This window comes from Leptodactylus fuscus, chromosome 6 (assembly GCF_031893055.1).
Source record: "Leptodactylus fuscus isolate aLepFus1 chromosome 6, aLepFus1.hap2, whole genome shotgun sequence".
NCBI classification, from domain to species: Eukaryota; Metazoa; Chordata; class Amphibia; order Anura; family Leptodactylidae; genus Leptodactylus; species Leptodactylus fuscus.
The window spans coordinates 27,305,347-27,331,885 of NC_134270.1; the positions used below are offsets into that span (position 1 = coordinate 27,305,347).

General features: G+C 44.5%; 1 protein-coding gene across 1 annotated transcript in view; it reads right to left on the reverse strand.

Annotated features, from left to right (window-relative positions):
* MORN1 (MORN repeat containing 1) overlaps positions 1-26,539 on the reverse strand; it is a 282,778-nt gene that overhangs the window by 245,611 nt on the left and 10,628 nt on the right. The window contains exons 3-6 of the mRNA XM_075279633.1: positions 25,718-25,816; positions 22,060-22,170; positions 20,221-20,311; positions 12,113-12,200 (exon numbers count right to left, since the gene is read on the reverse strand). Coding sequence (XP_075135734.1) covers positions 12,113-12,200; positions 20,221-20,311; positions 22,060-22,170; positions 25,718-25,816 — 389 coding nt within the window. The remainder of the gene's footprint in view (positions 1-12,112; positions 12,201-20,220; positions 20,312-22,059; positions 22,171-25,717; positions 25,817-26,539) is intronic.

Below are 26,539 nucleotides of genomic sequence, written 5' to 3' on the forward strand. Positions count from 1 at the left end.
CCAAATTGGGTCATTTAATGGGAGGTTCTGTCATTATTCCACCAATTCCTGTCTGCAAACAGAGCTTGGTACAGGAAAAAATGACAAACTCAAAATTTCCAAAATTTGCTTATAAACTTGATAAACTTGTAAATTGTCTAAGTTACTCAAATATGCTAAAATTATTTCAAATATGCTTGAAACACAAAAGGAACATTTGGAAGTATATAACTACTAACTTTTTTGCCCTGTATTATTGTGTATATGTGAGATATCGCAGCTAAAAATGGAAAACATTGAAAAATTTTCAAAATTTTCGGCATTTGCGAGTTTTTAAATAAATTTACGCAAGTTATATCAGTCTAATTTTACCTTCTCAGTAAAGTACAACATGTCACGAAAAAACAATATCAGAATCGCTTGGATACGCTATACTGTTACAGAATTATTCACTGATAAAGTCACACAGGGCAAATTTCCAAAATTTGGCTTGGTCATTAAGGTCCAAAATAGGCTGGTCACTAAGGGGTTAATTACATTGTACAACTATTAATATTGTATAATTAATTAGATCTATAGATTGTTACATTGTTACTTGCATAGGTATAACCGCCATGTTTCTTCCTGAATTAGAGAAACTTTACTACGTCTGTCTGACCATGGCTGTTTATGACGGACTCCGAGTTGGAGTTGGGCCGTGGAAAGATAGAGGAGTCGGAGTCGGTGGTTTAGACTATCAACTCTACAGCCCATCATTAGAGTCCATTCACACGGAGAAAAATGGTGAGGAATTTGGTGTGGAATTTCAGCGCTGAAAAAAAAAAAAACCCTTCCATTGACTTCAATGGGTTCCTTTTTCTGCTAGCAGAAGAGAGCACCGGACGCCGCGAGAAAGCAGAAACAGAACGCCGGACGCTGCGAGGGGACCCAAAAGAGGTATTGGAAGGTGAGTATAAGTATAATAATTTACTAGTGGTGCCCATTTTACTTCATTAATTTAAAAAAAAAATAAAAAAAATAACAATTTGGAATAATCAGATCAAATCGGTTTGTTGTGAATTGATTCCTCCATCTATACTGCAGACGTTGCAGAGAGGGAAGGTTTCTACTTCAGCAAGCTGCTCCCTGGATAAGAGTAATGTCATTCTATAATATAGACTTTCCAGTGGTTTTCACAAAAACATTTATAGAATACATGACCAGTCTTTCCTTCAGGGTCGTGGAGTCGGAGTTGTATAATCGGGGTCAGTTTTGGGTAAAATTAAAATTCCAGCTCCGGCCTCAAAGAGAGGGCGGGTCCACACCTGAGCTCGGTCTCCACTTTCAGGTTTCCGTCTTCTGCCTGAGAAACTGGACAGGAGACGGAAACCGTCAGTCAGTTTTCACACCCATCATTTGAATGGGTTTGCAAAGTGTCCGCCCGTGAGCGTCTTCTGCCTCTCTGCGGTGAAACTGTTTTTTCTTTAAGACTGGAAGACGCTCACGGGCGGACACTGACTGGGGGTTTCTGTCTCCTGTCCAGTTTCTCAGGCAAAAGACAGAAACCCACAAAGCGAAGATGGGGTGCTGGTGTGAACTCTCCCTAAAATGATTCATTATTTTTAATTATTATTCTTATTGTATAGTTAATTGAAACATTGTTTGTTACAGAATTACTTTCATAGGAACCAATCAGTAGATGCTTTTGTGAGTTAAAGGCGCTTCACTGCCTCTGACCACAGCCATATATGAAGAAGTTGGAGTTAGAGATGAGCGAATAGTATTCCATCGAATACTCCTATCGGTCGAATACCACACAGGAAAATTCCATTGAAATCAATTCAAAAACCTCCTCGCGCTCCTCGTCCTGCTACTTCCTGAACTTGGAGGATCCAATGTGTCGAACTTTGGTTTCCATGGAAACCGGAACAACATTCCCGTTTTTTCCCATAGACTATAATGGTATTCGAAATTCGATCGACTGCGACTCGCTCATCTCTAGTTGGAGTCACTTTGGACAAATGTAGAGTTGGAATCGGAGGTTTAGCCTACTTTTGTTTTGCCTTAAAGGGGCTCTATCAGCAAAATCATGCTGCTAGAGCCCCACATATGCATGAATAGCCTTTAAAAAGGCTATTCAGGCACCGTAAAAGTTATATTAAACTAACCCCCCGTTTTAAAATAATAACCTAAAAAAGAATGTGCTCTACTTACCGAACGTGCACCCTGGTTGGGCATTCAGGGTGTGTCTTCATCTTCATCCCCGCCTCTTCTTCCTCCGATGTCCTCGGGTCCCGTCTTCCTCCAGCGCTCGCGAACGGCCAGTGATAGCCTGGGCGCATGCGCAGTAGCCGTAGTAGAAGCCGCATGCTACTGCGCATGCGCCCAGGCCGTTTTTTCATATCAGTGTCCGCAAGCGAGCGCCGGAGGAAGACGGGACCGGAGGACATCGGAGGAAGAAGAGGCGGGGAAGAAGATGAAGACACCCCCTGAATGCCCGCCCAGGGTGCACGTTCGGTAAGTAGAGCACATTCTTTTTTAGGTTACTTTTTTTTAAAACGGGGGGGGGGGGGGGGGGGTAGTTTAATATAACATTACCGGCTATAACATTAAAGGCTATTCATGCATATGTGGGGCTCGATCAGCATGATTTTGCTGATAGAGCCCTTTTAAAGGGGTGTTCTGACTCTCCTTTTTCTAATTTAATAGGGTCGCTGAGGGGGCCACAAACATAAAAAACCTTTACTCACCTCTCCCCAGGCCTCTGCATCCAGTGACGTGGTCTTCATTTCTAAAGTTCCCAGGCTGTTTGCGCTCGATGACCCCTGCAGCCAATCACAGGCCTCAGCGGTGACCTCTTCACATACAGCACATCGCAGCAGTCCATTTGTGAAGAGGCCACCGCTGAGGCTGCAATGATCACCAAGCACAAATGGGGTGGACCTGTCTACGGAAAACAAGAGAAAAGAACATCTGAGGAGAGGCGAGTTAAGATTTTATATGTTCATGGCCACCTCTACAACCCTATTAAATAATAATAAAAAAAACAAACAGATGGACAATCCCTTTAATTCGACGGTGAGCCTTGTTTCAGCAAGGCATGCTGGGAATTGTGGTTGCAGACCACCGCTGCTGCGGACAATCAGACGACAGCAGCGGGGGATGAGTGTGCTGATCCTATGGGAGACAGTGACCTGTCCACTTATATCATTATGTCTGCCAAGACGAAAACAACAAGGACAACTGGGAGATCCCAAAGGAAGAGACAGAATAATTAGCAGAAGCGCGGTCGAGACTTAACTGCTAATACACATAGAGCAATAATATCCCCCCCTCCCCCGGAATATTCACCATATTTCTACTTTACATTCATTACAGACGCCCAATACAGATGATAGACTGCGGGTCCCCAGGTTCCCTTATTTCCTATAGCCAAACACGGCATCATCCCTCCCTACCGAGAATCACGGACATCAATAGACGGAGCCAGAAACCATAATCTTTACTCTTTATTGCTCACCCTTCCACCTTCAGGACTTTATCGGACGTCATCTCGAGACCTGCGAAAACTAACTTCTACCTAGATGTAAAAAATACATTTTACAAACAGTAAGAGCACACCAGTGTCTGCAGGGTACAAGGCGCCATAAAAGACGCACTAATCACGAAACGTACTCTGTTATTCCCTCTAAATACTGTTCTTTCTTTTCAGCACTGTTATTTCTGCATTTATATAAGGATTTTTTAAAAAAAGAAGTCCATGCACGCTCCACCATTTCCTTGTATCTGCTTGAGTACTTAGCATTGTTGCTTGGCGGTGTTGTTGGATATTGTTCCCAGCGAGAAATTGTTCCACCTTTAAGCACATTTCTATTGAAAATGTAACTGTAGTGGTAAACATTTACAGCCCAGCAGGGAGCTCAGCGAGGATCAGGCACAGAACAGCTTAGCGGGGCCCGGAAAGGAAGTCCTACACTGCCACCTAGTGCTGCTACATTAAGATGCAGCACATAAAGAAACTTTGGGCAGATTGGGAGTCCTAGGGATAGATCATGATGAACAGTGTTAGTTCGAAATCATGTATTTCTTGACCATGGGTCTAGGGGACGACTGTAACACAGCTGGGGGGAGTCAGGATCTAAAGGGTCCGTGGTTAGCACTGCTGTCTGCCATGTTGGGATTGAATCTGACCAAGGCAAAATCTGCATGGCGTATATAGAACATCTGTATAGAGTTTATAAGCAGGGGTAGGCGACCATCGGCGCTCCAGCTGTTGTAAAACTACAACTCCCAGCATGCATACTGGCTCTGCTGTTCTTTGAACTCCCATGGAAGTGAATGGAGCATGATGGGAGTTGTAGTTTCACAGCAGCTGGAGAGCCGAAAGTTGCTGACCCCCAGTATACAGGTTTACATGGGCTTCCTCCAGGTAACATCTGCAGGGAGTTTGTATACCTGTATGGAGTTTATACGTTTGCATGGGCTCATCCAGGTAACATCAGAATGGAGTTTGTATGCTTGTAAGGGCTTCCCCCAGGTAAGATCTGCATGGAGTTTATGTTTGCATGGGTTTCCTCCAGGTAACATCAGAATGGAGTTTATATATTTACATGGGCTTCCCCCAATTAAGATCTGCAGATATTTGCATGTTTGCATGGGCTAAGATGTTTGCATGTATTTAAAATGTTTGCATGGGCTTCCTCCGGGTAACATCATAATGGAGTTTATAAATTTACATGGGCTTCATCCATGTAACATCAGAATGGAATTGTTTGGTTGCATGGGCTTCCCCCAGTTAAGAGCTGCATGGAGTACGTATATATGTGTGTATGGACTTCCTCCGGGTAACATCAGAATGGAGTTTATAAATTTACATGGGCTTCATCCATGTAACATCAGAATGGAATTGTTTGGTTGCATGGGCTTCCCCCAGTTAAGAGCTGCATGGAGTATATATGTGTGTATGGACTTCCTCCGGGTAACATCAGAATGGAGTTTATATGTTGACATGGCCGGCATGGAGTGTATGTTTGCATCGGCTTCCTCCAGGGATTCTGCTTTCTTACTTCCACGCTCAAAAAAACAACCAACAACATACATATAGGTTAAGTTGTATTGTGAACTCCAGAGGGGATTGGGAATGATGGCGATCTCTGTACCGCACTGCAGAATATGTGGGCGCTAGCTAAATAAATAAATAATAGGCTTTTGTATGGGATTATTCCTATAGATCTCTGCAGGGATGGACAAAGGGAAATTTAAAGAACCCCTAACCCGTTATTACATCTCCTGTTTAAGCCCTGCAGGGTCTGGTCTTTGTTTTCAGTGCCATAGGTCCAGAAGTGACGTCACAACTGTAGTTATGGCCTCAGCGATTACCTATACGTAATGGTAAGTGGCCGCTGAGCAGTTCTATAGATGCCCCAGGAAACTTACCTTGCACCGCTAGAATATTAGGCCCTTCAGTTATTTGTTCCTAAAGTAGTTTTAACCCTTAAGTACTATCATGGTGTCTATCATGATGATATGTGTATGATAGTGGTGTATGATAGACACCATGATAGTACTTAAGGGTTAAAAATGTAGGAATACCCCCCCCCCCCTTTAACATTAAGGCTGAAACTGCAAATTACTGAAAAGCTGCACTTTGTTGCTGTGTTTTTTTGAGTCCCTTATTCTTTTATGCTTCTATCAATAAGTATTGTGTTTGTGGAGGACCCAGCTTCTCTCTGCATTAGGCCGGTTGCAGACGACTGTGCTGCAACCGGCCTGCCGTGAATTAAAAGCATGGGCTGCACACGGGAGACATGGGGATGTACCTGTGTGCCGCCCGGGCTGCCGCAGCCACTTTCATTAATTAATAGGAGCCACAGGATACAAAATAGGACAGGATTGGGACCTGTCCTACCTAATGCGGCCCAGACTGTCATATGGGACCGTGAAAATAACAGTCATGTATACTGGCCCATAGAAAACAAAGGGTCAGTTTGCTCTCTGTGAAATCCCCAGATAGCACACTGACCCACACCATGGTCATCTGCGAGGGGCCTTACATGCATAGCCCTGGGTTTTCATAGGGTGCTATGTAATGGTTCAGTTCCTCCGTGGCGGCTCTGTAGGAAAATGCACATTTACAAAAAGGTTTATGCGCACATTACAGTCAGTAACACCACAAATGAAATGGATATTAGAATGTAAGATATCAGGTTGGATTCACATCTGCGTTGGAGACTCCATTGCTGATTCCGCCTTAAAGGGGCAGAGAGAAAAGTTCTGCACGGAGGATACTTCTCTCCACCTGCTTCAATATAAAACCAGCAGAAAGCCGACGGACCCCATTACAAACTACGGGCTCCTGGGTTACCGTGTGTAACCACTTTTTAAGAGGAAAGGGTCTCCATCTTTCGTGGCCCTGAATGGCAGCTCAGATAATGGTCAGAAAAGTGCAGACCTCTTGTCTGAAGTAGTGAACGTAAGTACAAAGTATTTGAAAATGATTGCCAAGTAAAAAGAACATTAAGGGTTAACAGACGATTTTGGTTTGGCAGTCTGCCCCATCCACATGTGATTCTCAGACACCGAGTTTGATCTCCCCAATGAAACCCATTCACTTACATTGGATGCTCAGGAACTAAAAATGTGACATCAGACATCAAACTAACCCCGCACGCTCATTACTGTCACAAGAATGTCATGGAAGAACAAAAGGAAGGGGGAGGGGAAGATGTTATAATGGGTGGGAAATGAATGGGGAGCCATCAGATATATACACAATATTCATCCCCCATGTAATTGCAATGGAGACTGCTCTACATCACGTCAGAAAGTGCTTAGTCTGAATGGAGCAGACGTTCTATGGATCTGCTGTCAGAAGTATACATGTATATATGGAATTGATCAGGTACATTCACGTATTTACAGCTAGGTTTCGATCTTCAGACTTGACGCCATTCAGTGCTCATGTTATCTGTGATAGACCAGGAGACACATGACTACTCTGCAAATATGGATATAACTACAGAGGTGCAAAAGCTATAGGCCCTGTAGTCTGTGAGGGCCCAAAAAGTTGTTCTGTCCTACAAGAGACCAATACACTGGATTAGATAGAGGATGCAAAGACAGCCAGTAGTAAAGTATTAATTTCTTTACCATTTTCAATAAGAGAATGTTAGGAGTAAGTAAGTGAGCGGCCATTTTCTTGTGGCCTGTGGGCATGCACAGTCGGCTGTGCTCGGGGCCTAGAAGTTTGACCACCTGCGCCAGAAGAAGATGTGTGAAGAGGACGTTCCTGAAGAAGATGGAGTTTCTCTTGCAGCATTGGGGACGCCCCCAGTGCTGTTTGAGTGCTGAGGACCGCCCCCAGTGCTGCGAGAGAACTCATTTGTATACCGAAGAAAACCGGGATTTATAACGAACAGCGGCGCGGAGAAGACATCTAAAGGTAGGAGAAGAATAGCCTTTCTTAAGTCTAGTACTATGTGTGATCTACAAAAAATGTGAATTTAATGGTAGAATCCCTTTAAGAACAGCTTGTATACTGCCAGGAGGAATGCGCTTCAGCCGTAACCGCCATGTGCACCTGTATCGCACCTTCAGTTTTCTAATATACTTGCACGGACCACCAGAATACCTTCAGGCTAGGAAAACATGGTGCTTTGACCGCAGCAGCCATCGCAGGACCAAATAATGACGGATCGCCCTGCAACATTGCAACTAATGCAATTGAAGGGTCTTACACTGGGACCCCTGACGTTAATATAACTCCACCGTTTGTACACGAAAAAAAAAAAAAAAAGTCAAGCACCGATTGATATTTTTGTGACAATGCCCCAGAGTCATGGCAGTGTGACCCCATTCACTTACCTCAGCTGCAATGGTCAAAGTTGCTGTGTAGCCCTAGTCGTAATGGGAACACAGTCGTTTGTTATTCGGCATATCTGTCAGGAATTTACCACCTGGCTCTGCTGCCATACAACACTGGGGTCCTGAGTACACATCTAACTAAAACAGAAGAAGGGGTTCACCAGGTGCGGTGGAATATCGCACAGCCCAGCGCTCACAAGGCAGTAACAGGAGAAGGGCCCAGTGCTCCAATATTGAAACAAAAAAAATCCTTTATTTCAACATGGAAAAAGAATCCCGAATAGAAGTCACAAGTGGTTAAAGGGATTATCCGGGATAACTGCATTTTTATTATGAGACTGGTGAAGGGGAAAATATTTTTAAACACCTATACTCACCTGTCCCCGGGGCTCTGGTGTCTCCCAGTACGGTCCAGTCCTGCAGGAAAACTCCAGAGTAGCAGGACTGGACTGTGCTGGGAGACACCGGAGGACCGGGACAGGTGAGTATGGGGGTTTTAAAGAATGTTTTCACCTTCCCCGGCGTCATATTAAAAAAAGTGGTTATCCCAGACAATCCCCTTAAAGGGGCTCTATCAGCAAAATCATGCTGATAGAGCCCCACATATGTGTGCATAGCCTTTAAAAAGGCTATTCAGGCACCGTAAATGTTATATTAAACTACCCCCCCATTTTAAAATAATAACTTAAAAAAGAATGTTATCTACTTACTGAAGGTGCACGCTGGGCGGGCATTCAGGGTGCGCCGTCTTCTTCTTCCCCGCCTCTTCTTCCTCTGACGTCTTCGGGTCCCGTCCTCCTCCAGCGCTTGCTCGCGGACACTGATAAAAAAAAATAGCCCGGGCGCATGCGCAGTAGCACGCGGCCTCTAGCACAATGTGTCATGTGTAACCCTCTTATGCATCAATGTGTCATGTAAGAGGATTACACCAGAAACACGTAGACATTTTTAACCACTTGTGACTTCTATTTGGGGTTATTTTCCCATGTCCAGAATTTCACTATCGAAGTGCCGGATCCGTCTACTTGTACTACACATCTAATCAAGACTAGTATCTCCATGGCGGCAGTAGGTCTGGGACATGTTTGGGGGTTCTTTATACACATAATCAGACCTCCACTTAATCAGAGATGCTAACAAAATCCAGCTACTGTACATACCGATTACAGAATCCCAACAAAGGCCTGAAAACAGTGCAGGTGAAGTGTCCCATAAAGTGCCGGCCTCAATGACCCCTATATTGCACCATCTACATATAGCCCAATATAGTGCCAGGCCCCAGTTCCTGCATCCAGTGCCAGCTCTGCCCATAGTACACCCTATAACGGGGTAGGCACTGTCTAATAACCTATAATATTGGTGCTGTTCTCATGGTTATGTGATCGACCAAGGAGATTCAGATAGACGTGATATAGAGTAAGTCTCTCTTCCAAAAAATGGACATCTCTTTACTGTGTATTGGGGGCTCCTAACTTGCCTCCTAACAGATGTCAGGCAAAAGAAGGATCAGACATGTTGATTTTCAATATAGCCAATCTTATTTTGTTCTCACAGGAGTCTGTCAGCAGCTTATTCCCCCTCCCTGTGAGAACATGTAACATGGCAGGAGCCACCACATTACAGAAAACGGCCTTTGATGGGAGACTAGTTTAGCCCCAAACGCAAGACTGACCTGTGCAACCGCGTTGTGTATTCAGTTGTGTTTTGTGTGTCTTATTGTACACTTGTTACACTAACTGTGTCTTCATCTGGTGCTTTCTGGAGAGAGGACAAAACAATGTCTCTCCTAAGCGATTGTGAAACCTGATCGTGCCCATTAGCTGTGTATCAGCGGGTGTCTTGGGCCCACTTGATGTACAGTCTTTACACAGAACGACCTGAAGCCTTGTAGTCATGTCCGGTGGTACATGCTCTAGTATGAAAGAAAGGTCTTCTCGTACCTTTTGGTCTTCCATCTGCTACTGGTCCTACTTGCCATCCGTGACATGCCGGACATCTACCTTAGTAAATATTGGTGACAACGTGCCAGTGTGAGCGCTGCAGCATATTCTACAAGATGGACGTCTGCTTGCCCTGATCTTTGGCAGGTTAGGCAGGGAGAGGTAAGCCAAGCCCAGAATAGCAATTGCTTGGCACAGTTGGATCGCACGTTCAGGTCGATGGATTGGGTCGCATACCTCTGACCCCTACAAACACATGCACACTCAGCTCGCTGACCCACTGTGTCAATTATCTACCTGCTATTTACAAGTCCATAAACATGTACAAGAGTGAGCCCAAAATGCCTTTGTGCAGAGTATGGAGAAAGAGTTTTGTCTCAAAGAAGTATGTACAAACGGACAGAGAAGCATGACCAAGGTCAGCCAAATGCACGTCCATGGCTGATGACAACGTTGAGTGTGTTTGTGGGACATCCGCTCAAAGAAGCCCTACGAGGATGAAGATTTAGGTGACGACGGCGATGCATTCGTGAGAATACAAAAGCTAGTTGACAAATTATGTTGAAAAAAATGGTAGATTTGTTTTTTCTGTAAGTTCACAAAAAATTGGAAAATTTTCACCCACCCATATTTTTAGCCCTCTAACCATTATACAATAATTCTTACAAATACTTAAAGGGGTTATCCAACTTCCAAAAATTATCTACAAATACATCCACTTCCCTTATGGACCCTCTTCTTGGCTTTATTTTACTTGCTGCGCCTTGTTATCACTGTTATTTACATGAGATGAATCTGTGGACGAACTACATTTCCTTTTATTCATCTGCTGCTCTCACTCTCTGTGTTTGGGGGGAGGGAGCTTGTAAATGAAACATCACCGCATCACGTGACCTCAGCTATGGGAGTGATTTATTACCTGTAATCGCAATGGAGATGCATCATGGGAAATGTAGTTTGTTCAAAGATTCACTGCTAACAGTGATACAAGGAGCAGCAAGTAAAATAAAGCCAAACAAAGGCTGCACAAGGGAACAGTGAGGATTTAGCACTGCTGTGGATATATTTGCAGATCATTTTTGGAAGCTGGATAACCCCTTTAATATATTTTCTCTATGTCCATGGAATATTCTACATCCAGATTTACCACTAAGGAGGAAGGCAGCAGTCTCTTAAGATTATTATGTATTCTGCAGACATTGCAGACCACTAAAGACGCTCTCTGCTCCCTGACGCGACTCCAAACAGGCAAAGTAAACCAATGATCTCCATTCACGCTTGCCTGGGAAATCATGGATTCACACTACACCGTTGTGTCTATCAACAGCGGCGGTGCAGCGTGCTAATTGAGTTATAATGGAGGATAATTACAACCAATATTAGTACATTACACATTAACATAGTTTGGTGATAGATTCCTAGTTTCGGAAATAATGGATGTTTTATTCATAAGGAGCTAGGATACAATTAGCATAAACCTGGATTAGGGAGAGAGACACTTAATGGACGGGGAGGGAGCCAGGATAAACTGCGAGGATGCAATGGCCTGTAGTATACTGTAATGATATACTGGAGGTATACGCAGACATGTAATTGCGGCAGACTGGTAACAATAGGGCAGTATTTATTTTATAGGTCAAGTAGCTGATCCTATTAGTTACTCAGATCGCATAGTAATGGCTGTACAAGCAGCAGCCTCGGGAGCTATGGAGACACCTATAATTTATATACTAGGACGGACAGAGTCTCATGTACGCCATTATACATGAGAATGTTTGCAGCATTTGTAGTGTTTCATATTACCCAAAATGTTGTACTGATGGGTTCTATAGAGAAAGTTCATGCGGCTGCTAGGAGATGCATAAGATGACCCTATTCTTCCTCTTGTACATTATAGGAACCCCGCACAGAACTCTCTTTTTCCCATAATTTCAGCCACATTACCAAACAAAAGAGGAGGAAAAATAAATGATGATAGTGTCAGATCAAGAATTACCGACACTCCCTCCTCCTGACTAGGCCCATTCATTGGGCTTAATTCGGAGCAGAGCCAGCGACTGGATGTTGGTGCAGTGCACTGGCACTCAGTCGCAGCTATCCGGCCTCCGACTCAGGTTCCGGTCCAAAAAACCCCGTCTGAACTTACCCTTTAAGTGATTTGCACCAGTGTCTTTGCATATACAAAAGTTTACACTACAATATGTGACTTTTCCAAAAAATAGAAGAATCAACGAAATTTTCCGACAAGACATATTACACATTGATAGGATAATAGAGAAAGAGCAATTAAGAGAAATGTGAACTAGATATTTGTGAGAGCGGAGATGAGATTTATTATTGTGTTACTGTACCTCATATATGGTCCCATCTACACAGTGCAGAACTCCATGTCCTTGGCGCTGGTCCAAGACCCAGTTTCCCTCATAGTGATCGCCATTCCTGTAATGATACAACATATTACAGGAGCTGATAAGTGGTCCCGCTCACCCCTGCTAGGAGATGCATAAGACGACCCTACTTTTCCCTTTATACATTATATGAACCCCGCACAGAGCTCTTTTTCCCCATAATTCCACAGTGCTGCCACGTGTGACATAATGGCCCCCACAATGCCCTGTGGATAACATAATGGCCACAACAGGGCATCCATCCTGGGTATAGGAGATCTGCATACAGTGCAGAATGTAATATAGACCAGTAGTTGTTAGCCATAACACGTAACCCCAGGGACTACTGAGCACCCCCCTGGGTACACGTTCCATGGGCTAAAAAAGACTAATTTATAACCCAGCTTTCCTCTTATATGTCAAGATAGCCAAGAATAATAGATGGCGCTATCACACAGAAACACTACATCGGATATGATTATAAGGAGTCTGTCACCAGAACCAGTCTGTTACCATATCAATCCAGTCCCACAGATAGATAGGTTATTGTCACCAGAACCAGCATATCACCCCAGCCCTGCAGATAGATAGGTTACTGTCACCAGAACCAGCATATCACCCCAGCCCGGCAGATAGATAGGTTACTGTCACCAGACCCCTGTATATCACCCAGCCCTGCAGATAGATAGGTTAGTGTCACCAGACCCAGCATATCACCCCAGCCCTGCAGATAGATAGGTTACTGTCACCAGACCCCTGTATATCACCCAGCCCTGCAGATAGATAGGTTAGTGTCACCAGACCCAGCATATCACCCCAGCCCTGCAGATAGATAGGTTAGTGTCACCAGACCCAGCATATCACCCCAGCCCTGCAGATAGATAGGTTAGTGTCACCAGAACTAGCATATCACCCCAGTCCTGCAGATAGATAGGTTAGTGTCACCAGAACCAGCATATCACCCCAGTCCTGCAGATAGATAGGTTAGTGTCACCAGAACCAGCATATCACCCCAGCCCTGCAGATAGATAGGTTAGTGTCACCAGAACCAGCATATCACCCCAGCCCTGCAGATAGATAGGTTAGTGTCACCAGAACCAGCATATCACCCCAGCCCTGCAGATAGATAGGTTACTGTCACCAGACCCCAGTATATCACCCAGCCCTGCAGATAGATAGGTTAGTGTCACCAGACCCCAGCATATCACCCCAGCTCTGCAGATAGATAGGTTAGTGTCACCAGAACCAGCATATCACCCCAGCCCTGCAGATAGATAGGTTAGTGTCACCAGAACCAGCATATCACCACGGCCTGCAGATAGATAGGTTAGTGTCACCAGAACCAGCATATCACCCCAGTCCTGCAGATAGATAGGTTAGTGTCACCAGAACCCAGCATATCAATCCAGTCCGGCAGATAGATAGGTTAGTGTCACCAGAACCAGCATATCACCCCAGTCCTGCAGATAGATAGGTTAGTGTCACCAGAACTAGCATATCACCCCAGTCCTGCAGATAGATAGGTTAGTGTCACCAGAACTAGCATATCACCCCAGTCCTGCAGATAGATAGGTTAGTGTCACCAGAACCCAGCATATCAATCCAGTCCGGCAGATAGATAGGTTAGTGTCATGGGACTAATAAATCATCAGCAGAGGGAAGGAACATTTTTCAAACATGTTTTCCTCTTGTGAATCACTACCTCCGTGGACGAGATATCGCTATATTTGTCAATATGCAAATTATCTCTATAAAAGAGGTAAGCAGCAACACCCTCGCTGCTCCAAAGAGCTCATTGACAAACACAGTGCTAACTTAGTAACGGACGCAGTAATTCACAGGTGGAAACACCTTTGGTGCAAAGTTTTTGAGACTGATATAATGATGACCTATCCCTAGGAAAGTTCATCAATATGTAATTGTTGGGTAATGGATTTGGGTTCAATACCCTAAAGATCAACTGTTTTAAGAGGCTGCTGTACTCACAGGCACTGTGGCCTTGTCCATGTGCTGATGATATCACGTTCATTGGTAATATGGTAAAAGCAACAGATAAGTCCCATTTAAGTGAATGGGGCTGAGCTGCATTACCAAGGATAGCGCCTAAGTGGTGTATGTCGCTGAGCTTGGTTTTCAGTGACGCCCAAACGTTACAGCCTCTTCAACCAGATGATCTGTGGGGATCCAGGGTGCCGTACCCAGTGATGATATATCCTAAGAAGAGGCCATCAATATATATAAGTCCCAGAACACCTCTTTAAAGGATCTCTTGTGCAAGTCAGGTTTAGTTACAGAAAAGCATCTTTTCTTAGACCTATATATTGTGCCATTCCTCTATTAATCCTCCTAGAAATTTCGGCATGTACGGACAGCTGGGTGTTACCATCTGGTGATGTAACCTTCGAGAGATTGACTCGGTCCAGTCAGTGCCGCCAGTATCAGACTCTGCAGAGATACAACCCTAGGGGAAATGGTACCGCCCAGTTGCCAATCTATTCATACATTTCCAGGAGGAATAACAGAGGAACAGAACATATAATTATGAGAAAAAGATGCTTCAGAATTGTTATATCGTATTTTGGGGCATTGTATGGTATTATCATGTGGATAGTGTGTAGATCTAAATTTTTGAGTGGAAAGCATGGCATTGCAATTTTTCGGGGCACGCATGGCAGTTTGTATGGCAGCATCAAAGGCGTACAAAAAGAGGATGGTTACAACTTGCACCCATCCTGTATACACCCTTTTTGGATATGGTAAGGCACTATGGAGTGGGCATAGAATAGCAGTATTATAAGGCTTAGGATAATAAATTTATTAGAACAGCCAGATTTTTTATTACATTTCTAGAAATCTACAATCATTTGTATTGGCATCAAATATATATAGACCTATATAAAAAAAATCGGAGAAAAAGTTAAAAGTCTTGAATGCTCAGACACCTATAGACAGGAATAAGACGTCAGCCTGTACCCGAGTGCTCATATTATGTATTGTTCTCAGCAAGCAAGAGATTTTCCGGATTTCCTCAAAGGCGCTCCGTATACAGATCAATGTGCAGCTCTGTCATCATGATACATGACATACAATTGTACTCTAGGGAGAAGATCTAGAAAGATAATGCCGCCATACAATGGGCTAATGCCAGTCAGACATTACAGATTTCTTGCGTGTTTAACTTATGATTTAATAGTTTGTTACTATTCCATTCAATGGCATAAAATTGTGTAAAACTTGGATGATACAAATAATGGTTATCACAGGGGTCTGAGCGATTCTGCCTATTGTCTACACTGCTAGAAAGGGATCTATTAAAGGGGTTGTACAGGATAAGACAAACAAGACCAAATTCTTCCAAAGGTAGCGCCACACCTGTCCAAAGTTTGTATGTGGTATTACAGTTATTACGGCAATAAAGCATGCTTATACTACACCTAGAGCATAAGATAAAAAGATAATTGGTGGGGGTCTGACTACAGAGACCCCCACCGATCCTGGGAAAGGGGGAGGTGTGTTCTCTCTGGTGTGAATGTAGCCGTGTCCCTGCTGGATGGGAAGCATTTCTTTCCCCATTCACTTCAATGGGTGCGCAGAAGATAGCTGGAGTACTGCACTTTGCTATCTCTGGTGAATGGGAGCAAAGATGTGTCCCATCCAAAAGGGAAAACACTCATTGTTCTCAGGATTTCAGGGGGTCTCAGAAGCAACGACCACCCCCCCCTTCCTTCGCTCTCTATTATCCCCCATAGTAGCCCCTTCACACAGTATTATGCCTCTTAGTGGACACCCATGAACAATTACTTATACTCCGGGGTCTCAGACCCACAAATATAATAATCGGAGACCGAGGAGGATATACCAACATAAAAATACAATGCTACTTACCTATCCCTGGCTCCGCTGCAGTCCTCGGTGCTGTCGGTCATCTTCAATGATGTCCAGGACGTCACATGACCCAGGACGCAGGCCCCGGTCATGTGACGTCAGGGACGTCACAAAAGTAGGCCCGAAGCCTGCCTGGAGCCCGGAGAGGTAATTAACACAGTTTTTTATGTTCTCTTACCTCCCCTGGACCTCTGTTCATTATACTCAGGTGTCTGAAAAGACCCCCGAGTATAATAATAGTGTTTATGGGGCCCGCGGCCTTACTTACCGATCCCGACCCCTGCCAGGATTGGTAAGTAAATGAGGCCTGTTACCGTCTGGAATAACTCCAGCTGGTAACGGCCTATTAAGAAAAAAAACGTCCCGGGCCCTGTGGCAGCTGCTACCCCGGTAGTTACTCCATTGCTACCAGGCTCTGGACCCTGAGGAGGGCCAAGAGGTCCCTCTGTCACAAAAAAAGATACCACATGGCACAAGGTACAGTGTTGGCCAAAAGTATTGGCCCCCCTGCAATTCTGTCAGATAATACTCAGTTTGTTCCAGAAAATGATCGCAAGCACAAACTCTTTGGTAATATCTTCATTTATTTTGCTTGCAATGAAAAAACACAAAAGAGAATGAAAAAAAGTCAAATCATTGATCATTTTACACAAAACTCCAAAAATGGGCCGGACAAAAGTATTGGCCCCCTCAGCCTAATACTTGGTAGCACAACCTTTAGACACAATAACTGCGCACAACCGCTTCCGGTAACCAGCAATGAGTTTCTTACAAGGCTCTGCTGGAATTTTAGACCATTCTTCTTTGGCAAACTGCTCCAGGTCCCCCCTGAGATGTGAAGGAGGCCTTCTCCAAACTGCCATCAAGAGATCTCTCCACAGGTGTTCTATGGGATTCAGGTCTGGACTCATTGCTGCCACTTTACAAGTCTCCAGCGCTTTCTCTCAAACCATTTTCTAGTGCTGACCTGAAGTGTGTTTTGGGTCATTGTCCTGCTGGAAGACCCATGACCTCTGAGGGAGACCCAACTTTCTCACACTGGGCTGTACATTATACTGCAAAATTTGTTGGTCGTCTTCAGACTTCATAATGCCATGCACACGGTTAAGCAGTCCAGTGCCAGAGGCAGCAAAGCAACCCCAAAACATCAGGGAACCTCCGCCATGTCTGACTGTAGGGACCGTGTTCTTTTCTTTGAAGGCCTCTTTTTTTCCTGTAAACTCTATGTTGATGCCTTTTCCCAAAAAGCTCTACTTTTGTCTCATCTGACCAGAGAACATTCTTCCACCATCCGCACAATCTTGCGTTGAAATCTCTTGTCAATTTTACTTTTCCGTCCACATCTAGGGAGGTTAGCCACAGTGCCATGGGCTTTAAACTTCTTGATGACACTGCACACGGTAGACACAGGAACATTCAGGTCTTTGGAGATGGACTTGTAGCTTTGAGATTGCTCATGCTTCCTCATAAGTTTGCTTCTCAAGTCCTCAGACAGTTCTTTGGTCTTCTTTCTTTTCTCCATGCTCAATAGGGTACACACAAGGACACAGGACAGAGGTTGAGTCAACTTTAATCCATTTCAACTGGCTACAAGTGTGATTTAGTTATTGCCACCACCTGTTAGGTGCCTCAGGTAAGTAACAGGTGCTGTTAATTACACAAATTAGAGAAGCATCACATGATTTTTCAAACAGTGCCAATACTTTTGTCCACCCCCTTTTTTATGTTTGCTGTGGAATTATATCCAATTTGGCAATTCTTTTTGTGGTTTTCCATTGAAGACAAATTAAGTGAAGATAATAATACCAAATAATTTGTGATTGCAATCATTTTCTGGAAGAAAATTAGTATTATCTGACAGAATTGCAGGGGTGCCAATACTTTTGGCCAATAATGAAGAAACGGGGAGACCCACCTTGTAGGCTTTTAATTTATAGGAGGGTTGTTCATTTAATGTTAGGTCCATATATTGTGTCTGGACTGACAGTGTAATAAAATATACCATTACCAGCACCAAAAAATGTTTGAACATTTTTTAGATCAAGAATTAAAAAATAATAATGAAATAAAAAGACACACCCAGTATATCTATTGTAGCCAACAGAGCAAGAATATACTGGTCTTATGGAATCCTTTGTGATTTCTTTGGAGAGATTCCTAGTAAAGTCATGCAGAAACCAGCCCATGTGTTCCTTCCAGCGCATTCGAGAACCTCAGCCCTCTCTTCAGTGGGATATCCCTTTTCTCAGATAACAATGTCACTTGGGTGCCACTTGCCTCTGCTACAACGGGTCGCACCTGCTGCTCGATCCGTGCCAACTCAACAGTTGAGTAGCCAGGCAAAGTAAATATGTGTAAAGTAGTTTCTGCCAGAAAAACAGCTAACATTACACTGGGAGCTTTAGGAACACATTTGGAATGCATGACGTCAAAACACGTGTTGCTCCAGATTACAGGCCGTGCACGCTGAGGATGACGCTAGACCGCTGGCAGACACATGTAGGGTTAGATGACACACAGCACAAGATGACTGTTTACAGACACAAACCTTCACTTGCAGGACACAGGTGCAAGGCAGTTGTATATCACAAGTCGTGTATACCCTCCGGGCTTTTCTCATCTTAGGTTTTCTCTAAATAATCAAGCAGTGTCTTTCAGGTCACGTTCACACATACAAGGCCACGCTATTTTTTCACACAGATATTTGTAAGACATACATGAACATTACATCATGTTTATTTACATGTGGATGAACGTAAATGGACACTCGACAGAGGGGACTTCGTCTGCATCTATCTTTTAATGTCCGTTACTTTCATCCTGTGACGGATAAGAACAATGGACATTAACAATGTTAGTGTGAACCCACCTTTAGGCTGCCTTCACACGGAGTAACGCCGGGCTTGTAAAAATCCTCATTCACAGCCGTACACGCGAGCGCTGCGGAAGGCTCCCGAACACTTCCCATTCACTTCAATGGGAGCGCTCGTAACGCTGGCTTTACGAGTGCTCCCATTGAAGTGAATGGGAAGTGTTCGGGAGCCTTCCGCAGCGCTCGCGTGTACGGCTGTGAATGAGGATTTTTACAAGCCCGGCGTTACTCCGTGTGAAGGCAGCCTTAGACTTTAACTTATCCAGAATTTTTGTACCAATTCTTTTGCTCCATTTATAGATGCGGTGTCGGTGATGTCTAGTAGCACCTGGACCCCGACTAAAATAGAGGGTAATAGCCTAACAAGTTTAGGTGAGTAGGTGCCTTACACAACTACCCATTTCATTATTGTTTAATAGGGCTGCTGATGGGGCCAGAAACATAAAATAAACTTTACTCACCTCTTCCCAGGCCTCCATATCCCGTGGCTGAGGCTTTGATTTCCAGGCTGTTTGTTCCAGGTGACCACTGCAGCCAGTCACAGGTGTGAGTGGTGACCTCTTCACTAATGGCACATCATAGCAGTCATGTGGCATTGGTGAAGACATCGCCGCTGAGGCCTGTGACTGGCTGCGCCGATTACTTAGCAGAAATGGGACATCACTGGTGGCATCAACCGAGGGACCTGTACACACAGAAGACCTGAGCTGCCGCTGCGGAAAACTGCATCCTATGGATATGTGAGTTCTTGTCATGTTTATGGCCCCATTCAGCACTCCTATTAAACAATAAAATGTGTCAAACACCCTTTTAGGCTCAGGCCCCACATTGTGGAAAAGCAGCCAAAGTCAAGAATGTCTACAAAAGGAATGGGAAACATATAGGAAGTTCTTATACTTCTACCTTATGCCCAATCCTCTCTTGGACTCGGCAAAAAAAACGCAGGTAAATCTGCAACAAAAAAAGCTGCGTTTCCACAAACTGGGTCCTCAGCCTTAATCTCATACATCTCCAAAAGATGTTAGCCAAACACTTCTTTGACTGACAACTATTCTTTCCAACGAAACCACACACATCCATGCTTGGTTTGGTCAAATGTGCATGTGTTATCAATGGGATGAGGGAGTTGCTGAAACCTCTGGCGGTGTTGCATTTAACATGTCCAATCTATATTTTCTTTGACATCTTTTATGGGATCTATTAAGTCCAATAAGTAAATCATTCCCACCAAATTTGGCGACTTTTCCATCAGTCAGGAATCTCTATTGTTTCCTTATTTATAAAATCTATAGGATTACAGACATAGGGGACTTACTGGAGCGTCATTTGTCCATCGCCATGCTTTTTGTTGTTGTGTAAAGCTCCAGAGTAGGTCTGTCCATCTTTGTCTATCAGTAAACCATATCCTGTGTGAGGAGGGAGAGAAGTGATGGGACAGTCATACGTTAAAGGGATGCTATCATTAAAATCAAATTTTTTCTCCCTAACATGGAGGAATAGACTTAAAGGGGTTGTCCCACGTCGCATACTTACCCATCTTCGTTCCTCTAAAATCTTCTGTCTTCCGGCTTTGTCTCGTCATTGGTGGGCGGGGTCACATATGCAAAGCCAAGCGGCGAGATGCCGCCGGCCCTACGTGCGCGCTCATACACCAGGCTACCCTTCACAATGCGAATACAGACCCGACACCCTGCGGGTCTGTATTAGCATTGTGAAGGCTAGACTGGTGTATGAGCTTGCACGCAGGGCCGGCGGCATCTCGCCGCTTGGCTTTGCATATGTGACCCCGGAGCGGAACAGCATCGCTTCTGCCGCTGCTGGCTTCATGCAGGGCAGAAGCATAGCAATGTGCCTGTGCCGGCGTCTAACAGTCCCCAGCATCCGCCTATTACAGCGGATGCCGGGGAGTTAGATGCCGGCACAGGTAAAGCCAGCAACATCGCTATGCTTCTGCCCTGCATGAAGCCAGCAGCGGCAGAAGCGATGCTGTTATTCCGCTCCTCCGCCCCCGCCCCGGAATAGCAGCATCGCTTCTGCCGCTGCTGGCTTCATGCAGGGCAGAAGCATAGCGATGTTGCTGGCTTCACCTGTCCCCCAAAGGGTAAACTACCCCCCCCCCAGGCTCGCTCCCGTGCACTTAGCCCCTCCTCCCTCCCCCCTGAGAGCAGGCAGACACATCACTTGACTCAGGTCAGGGCTGTGGCCACAAAAAAATGAATAAAGTGAGATAGTGGCCAAACAAAGCAGTTTTGCTGAAGCAATGTATTTAGGAAAAGTCTTACATTCACTTTTACAAGCATTATAGATAGGATCCTTGTGACGGGACAACCCCTTTAAGAAAGGTTATTTTTCTCCTACCTTTAGATGTCTTCTACGGGCCGCCGTTCAGTAGAGATCCCGGTTTTCGTCAGTATGCAAATGAGTTCTTGAGCAGTACTGGGGGCGTCCCCAATGCTGCGAGAGAACTCTCCAGTGCCGCCTCCATCTTCTTCAGGAACTGCCTCTATGAATGTTTTCTTCCGGAGCTGGGTTCAAACTTCTAGGCCTCGGGCAGAGCAGACTGCGCATGCCCACTGGCCACAAGAAAATGCCTGCTTACACAGTAAGCAAGCAGCCATTTTCTTGTGGTCTGTGGGCATGCGCAGTCGTCTCTGCTCGAGGCCTAGAAGTTTGAACCCAGCTCCGGCAGAAGACACGCAGGAGGTCAATCCTGAAGAAGATGGAGGTGACGCTGGAGAGTTCTCTGGCAGAATTGGGGACGCCCCCAGTACTGCTCAAGAACTCATTTGCATACTGACGAAAACCAGGATCTCTACCGTACGGCGGCCCATATAAGACATCTAAAGGTAGGAGAAGAATAGCCTTTCTTAAAGCTATTCCTACGTGTGATTGAGAAAAAATGTGATTTTAATGATAAAATCCCTTTAACATGAAATTTCCTGAGCATATCGAGACCTATCTCGATAACTATGTAGATTAAGGATCATGTCATGTTATGAATTATCATACAGTTATAGCAACTGATATCAAACATAAAATATGTTACAATAAATAACCACCATCACCACCAACCACCATCATTTCTTCATAATTAAATTACTGTTGATTGTCTATGTATACAACAAGGAAGGATAAATCTACAATCTTCATTCACCTTCTCTTATTCCGAACACAAACTCTCCTTCATATCTTCCGCCATCTTGGCATTTCATTAATCCGTGTCCATGGAGTTCTCCATCCTGAAATTCCCCAGAATATGTATTTCCTATAATGTAAGGTATAGTTTTCAGGACTGGTTCTGGTAAATACATTGTAATATAATTATAATTCTACCTTGTCTTGTTTGCCCAGTAGGTTAGTATACTCTGAGGTTCTTGAACCCCGGAATACCACTTTAATAGGTCTAGATAACCTCTATATGATCACAGCTGACCCGGCTCTGTGTGTCTGAGATTATATCGCGAGCCCCCCTGAAGACAAGACCTGATGTGTCTAATGACAATCTCTGTACAGCGCTACACAATATGTTGGTGCTATAGAGGCAACAGGAAATAAATAGATATGCAAAACTAGATGACAGCAAACAAGCCTCGAGTTAACAGGATATTGGATATGGTCCAATGTGAATATCTGCTGCTGAGAGATCATCAATATTCATGTGTCTGATCCATTGACTGATGACTGACAGTGATTTACAGATTCGCTTCATAAGAATCCATGTTCCAAATGTTTCCCGGTACTTGGCTTTGTTATTTAAACATGTTAATTGAAAAATCTGGAAGAAATCACTAGAAAAAAAAAGGACAAAACCAGGATATGTTCAGTTTGATTATATCATAGTGAAAATCTCTATTGCCATCTTGACGAAAAAGTGAGTCATTTGGGATTGAGAGTTGCAGTACTGGTAGTGGCCAGTAGTGGGCAATACAAATCATAAACCGTTATTATCGCCTATGGACGGTATTTTTATCGGTTAGCCAATTCTCTCCGTATCAAACGGATTATTACTGTAGTGTAGAGAACAGAAAATGAAATGTAAAAAAAAACAAAAAAAAAACAACCACAACTACAGCTACAGGTCCACAAAATAGTAGCCAAAAGGGCCTATAATCGGCCTAGGGGCCTAATTGTACATTGGTCTACATTTCAGGACACTGACAATACAGTTAGATATGCTGTATATGTGACCAATGATGTCATATATGATGATGTCACCTTTTATACGTGTTATGAAACCAAAGCTTACAGTTTGGCTGCAAATGAACCCTCTGCAAACCATATTCCCATACTGAGAGTTGCGGCTAGGCTTCCATCCACCCAGGGCAATGGATAAAGGGTTTTTGTGACACTTTTAAATTGAGGACTTCTCCTTAGGATAGATCATCAACTGAATGCCTGTGAGGGTCCAACACACGGGACCCTCACAGATCAGCAGCACTGCCTAAGGGTATGTTCAAACTGCAGAACTTGCTGCGAATTTATGTGAGGATTCTGATCCGGAGTCATTGGCAGATTCCACTTGGGAATCCCACCCATTTTTGTCAATGGAAGGCAGAGATTGTAGCAGGAAGCAGAAAAAATAAGCATCCTGCTCGATCTTACTGTGGATTCCTCTGCCCGAGACTCCCTATTCAGCAGCGGAAAGCCCTGCATCTGCATCCCGTCGCGGCTGGAACATAGGCAAATATATGGCGGTGGAAAATGAAGAGGAATTCCTCCCGATTGCAGCTCAGTCCCATTCAAGTGAAAGGGTTGAGCTGTGATACCAAACACGGACACTGTACAAATATAGGGCACTATGCTTGGTAAATACTGAAGAGACTGCAGTGCCCACCCAGCCTCTTCAAAGAGCTGATCGGGGGGGCCTGGATATAAGAACCCTTCCCATAATTAAAGGGGCTCTATTAGCAAAATTATGCTGTACTGCGCAGGCTCCAGCACCATTTTTCTCAATGGCAGTTCTTCTCAATGGGATACTGAGCATGCTCAGTTCCCCTTAGAACTACGTGGGGAGGGGGGGGGGGGGTTAAAATAACATTAGCGGTGCCTGAATAGCCTTTTTACAGGCTATTCACGCATATGTGGGGCTCACACAGCATAATTTTGCTGGTAGAGCCCCTTTAATGGATGACCTATCCTAAATATAAGTCATCAATTAATAAGTCCTAGAAAACTGCTTTAAGTTTACTGCCCTAGTAAGTTTTATTCCAGTGTTTCGGATTGTTGTTGGCGCTGTGGGGCTGCGGAGGGCTCCTTTTTCTATGTCTGGTGGGATTGCAGGGGGATCCAGCCCTTTTGGGCTTCTGTGTTTGTCCTCTATGAGAAGGTCTGTGGTCGCTCCTTGGCTTCTTCTCCTCGGGTGGCTCTCCTCTCCCTCATTCCTGATAAGATCTCTAAGGGTCCATTCACACGGAGTAACGCCAGGCGTTTTTTGTGTGTATTTTGTGTGTATTTTTACAGCTGTAAAAAGCAGTCTCCATTGAGTTGTATAGTAAAATATGCCTGTATTTTTACATCCGTAATTTTACGGACGTAAAATTACGGATGTAAAATTACGGACATAAAAAAACGCCAGCATTTTACTATAGAACTCAATGGAGACTGCTTTTTACAGCTGTAAAAATACACACAAAATACACACAAAAAACGCCTGGCGTTACTCCGTGTGAATGGAGCCTAAGATTAAGCGTGATCTCCTGCGCCACTTCCTTGAGGCCGCCAGGACGGTAATCCCTTGCCACTGGCATAGCTCAGTGCCCCCTTCCTTGTTGGAATGGCTTCAAAATTTCCTCCTTATTAGACAGATGGAGGATTTGGTTGCGGAGTTCTCCCCCGACCCGTCTAGGTTTGAAGCCCTCTGGCGGTCGTGGGTTGTGTTCCAGGAGTCCTCGGAGTTTTCCTCCTTGTTTAGTTGAGCTCTTGTTGCCCCCCCTTTCCCTATCCTTATGTGTCTGTTCTGTTTAGTCCCCCCCTTCCTTATGTCCTTTATGTCTTGTCTCCCCTGCTCCCCACTTGATCTTGTCTTCTGTAACGTCTGTGCTTTTGGTTCCTTCTATTTTGCCCTTTCTGTCCGGGGCCGTACCCTGGAGTTTACTGCCCTAGCCCTATACCTGAATACCTTTAAGTTTACTCCCCTAGCCCTCTGTTGACCCTACCTCTGCCCCCATATAGAGCGCCCATTCTAGTATAGTCAGACAATAACCTTCATGACAAATGTTTATGTCTAAAGAGAATTGGAAAAAATTGGGTTTTTCTTTGAACGCTTCAATGAAAGGGAAGAACATGCGTTTCACTGCACCCCCGCCATGCTGCCTATGCCAGCTTGTCAATATGATATATTCAACGCTGTCACATGTAATAACACGATTCCTCCCTCTGGCCTCATAGGAACATGGGCACTGATAAGGAACAGGTTGTCCATGGAGGTATTCCTCTTTATTGGATAATCTGCAGCCACTCTTGCCAAAATGATTGAAAACTTTTGTCTCTTTGTAAACCAAAAACACACACATCAGTATTAAGGATTACGTGCTGCAAAAAGTGCCTAAAGTAAGCCATATGTTCCTGAACGCTGGCCCCTGCCGCATCTGAAAACCATGAGAGCCTTTCTTTCCATAGTACTTCATAAATTATTCCACATACCAAAATTCAGCACAAGGCAGGGATTCAAGAGCCTCAGATATGAAACCCATGAAAATTCATGTATGTAATGGAAACTCTGACAGATCCGTCTCCTTGATAGACTGTTGACAAGCCTTTGATGACAGCCGCTTTTGTAGTCTCTTTAGTGAGACAATGAGACAGGAACTTACCCAGCGCGGCCCAGTAACGCCGTCCATTGCCAGTAATCTCTCCGCGAACAAACTCCCCTTCGTAGTAACTTCCATCTCTAAATAAAAGCTTCCCGTGACCTGCAATAAAGGGATAAGTGCTCATTACTGCCTCGAATGGCTCCCCGGATTATATATATAGGCTAAAACCTATTGATTTCAGTCACTATAGGCTTTCCACTAGTGTAGAGGGCACAAGCACACACACAGGGGTGAGGGAGGCTTCCAAAAAGCATCTCGTTTAAAGGGAACCTATCACACTGAGCATGTGGTGTGACCTGAGGGTAGCATGTTATAGAGCAGGGAGAGCTGAACAGACTGATATATAGTTTATAGAACATTTAGCGTAAGGACTTATTCACAAAGCCACATTTTGCAGATATGTGACGCATGTTTAAAGGAATCCTATCATTGGATACCCTTTTTTTCTGACTGCGCATGCCCGGGCCACAAGAAAATGGCCGTTTACACAGTAAGCTGGTGTAAGCGGCCATGTTCTTGTGGTTGCTTACACAGTAAGCTGGGGTAAGCGGCCATTTTTCTTGAGGTCCGGGCATGCGCAGTCGGCTCTGCCCGAGGCCTAGAAGATTGAAGCTCAGAATGAAAGAGGACACAGGAAGAGGGCATTCCAGAAGAAGATGGAGGCGGCGCTGAAGAGTTCTCTTGCAGCATTGGGGACGCCCCCAGTGCTGTTTGAGCACTGGGGACTGCCCCCAGTGCTGCGGGAGAACTAATTTGCATACTGAAGAAAACAGGGATTTCTACTCAACGGTGACGTGGAGAAGACATCTAAAGGTAGGAGAA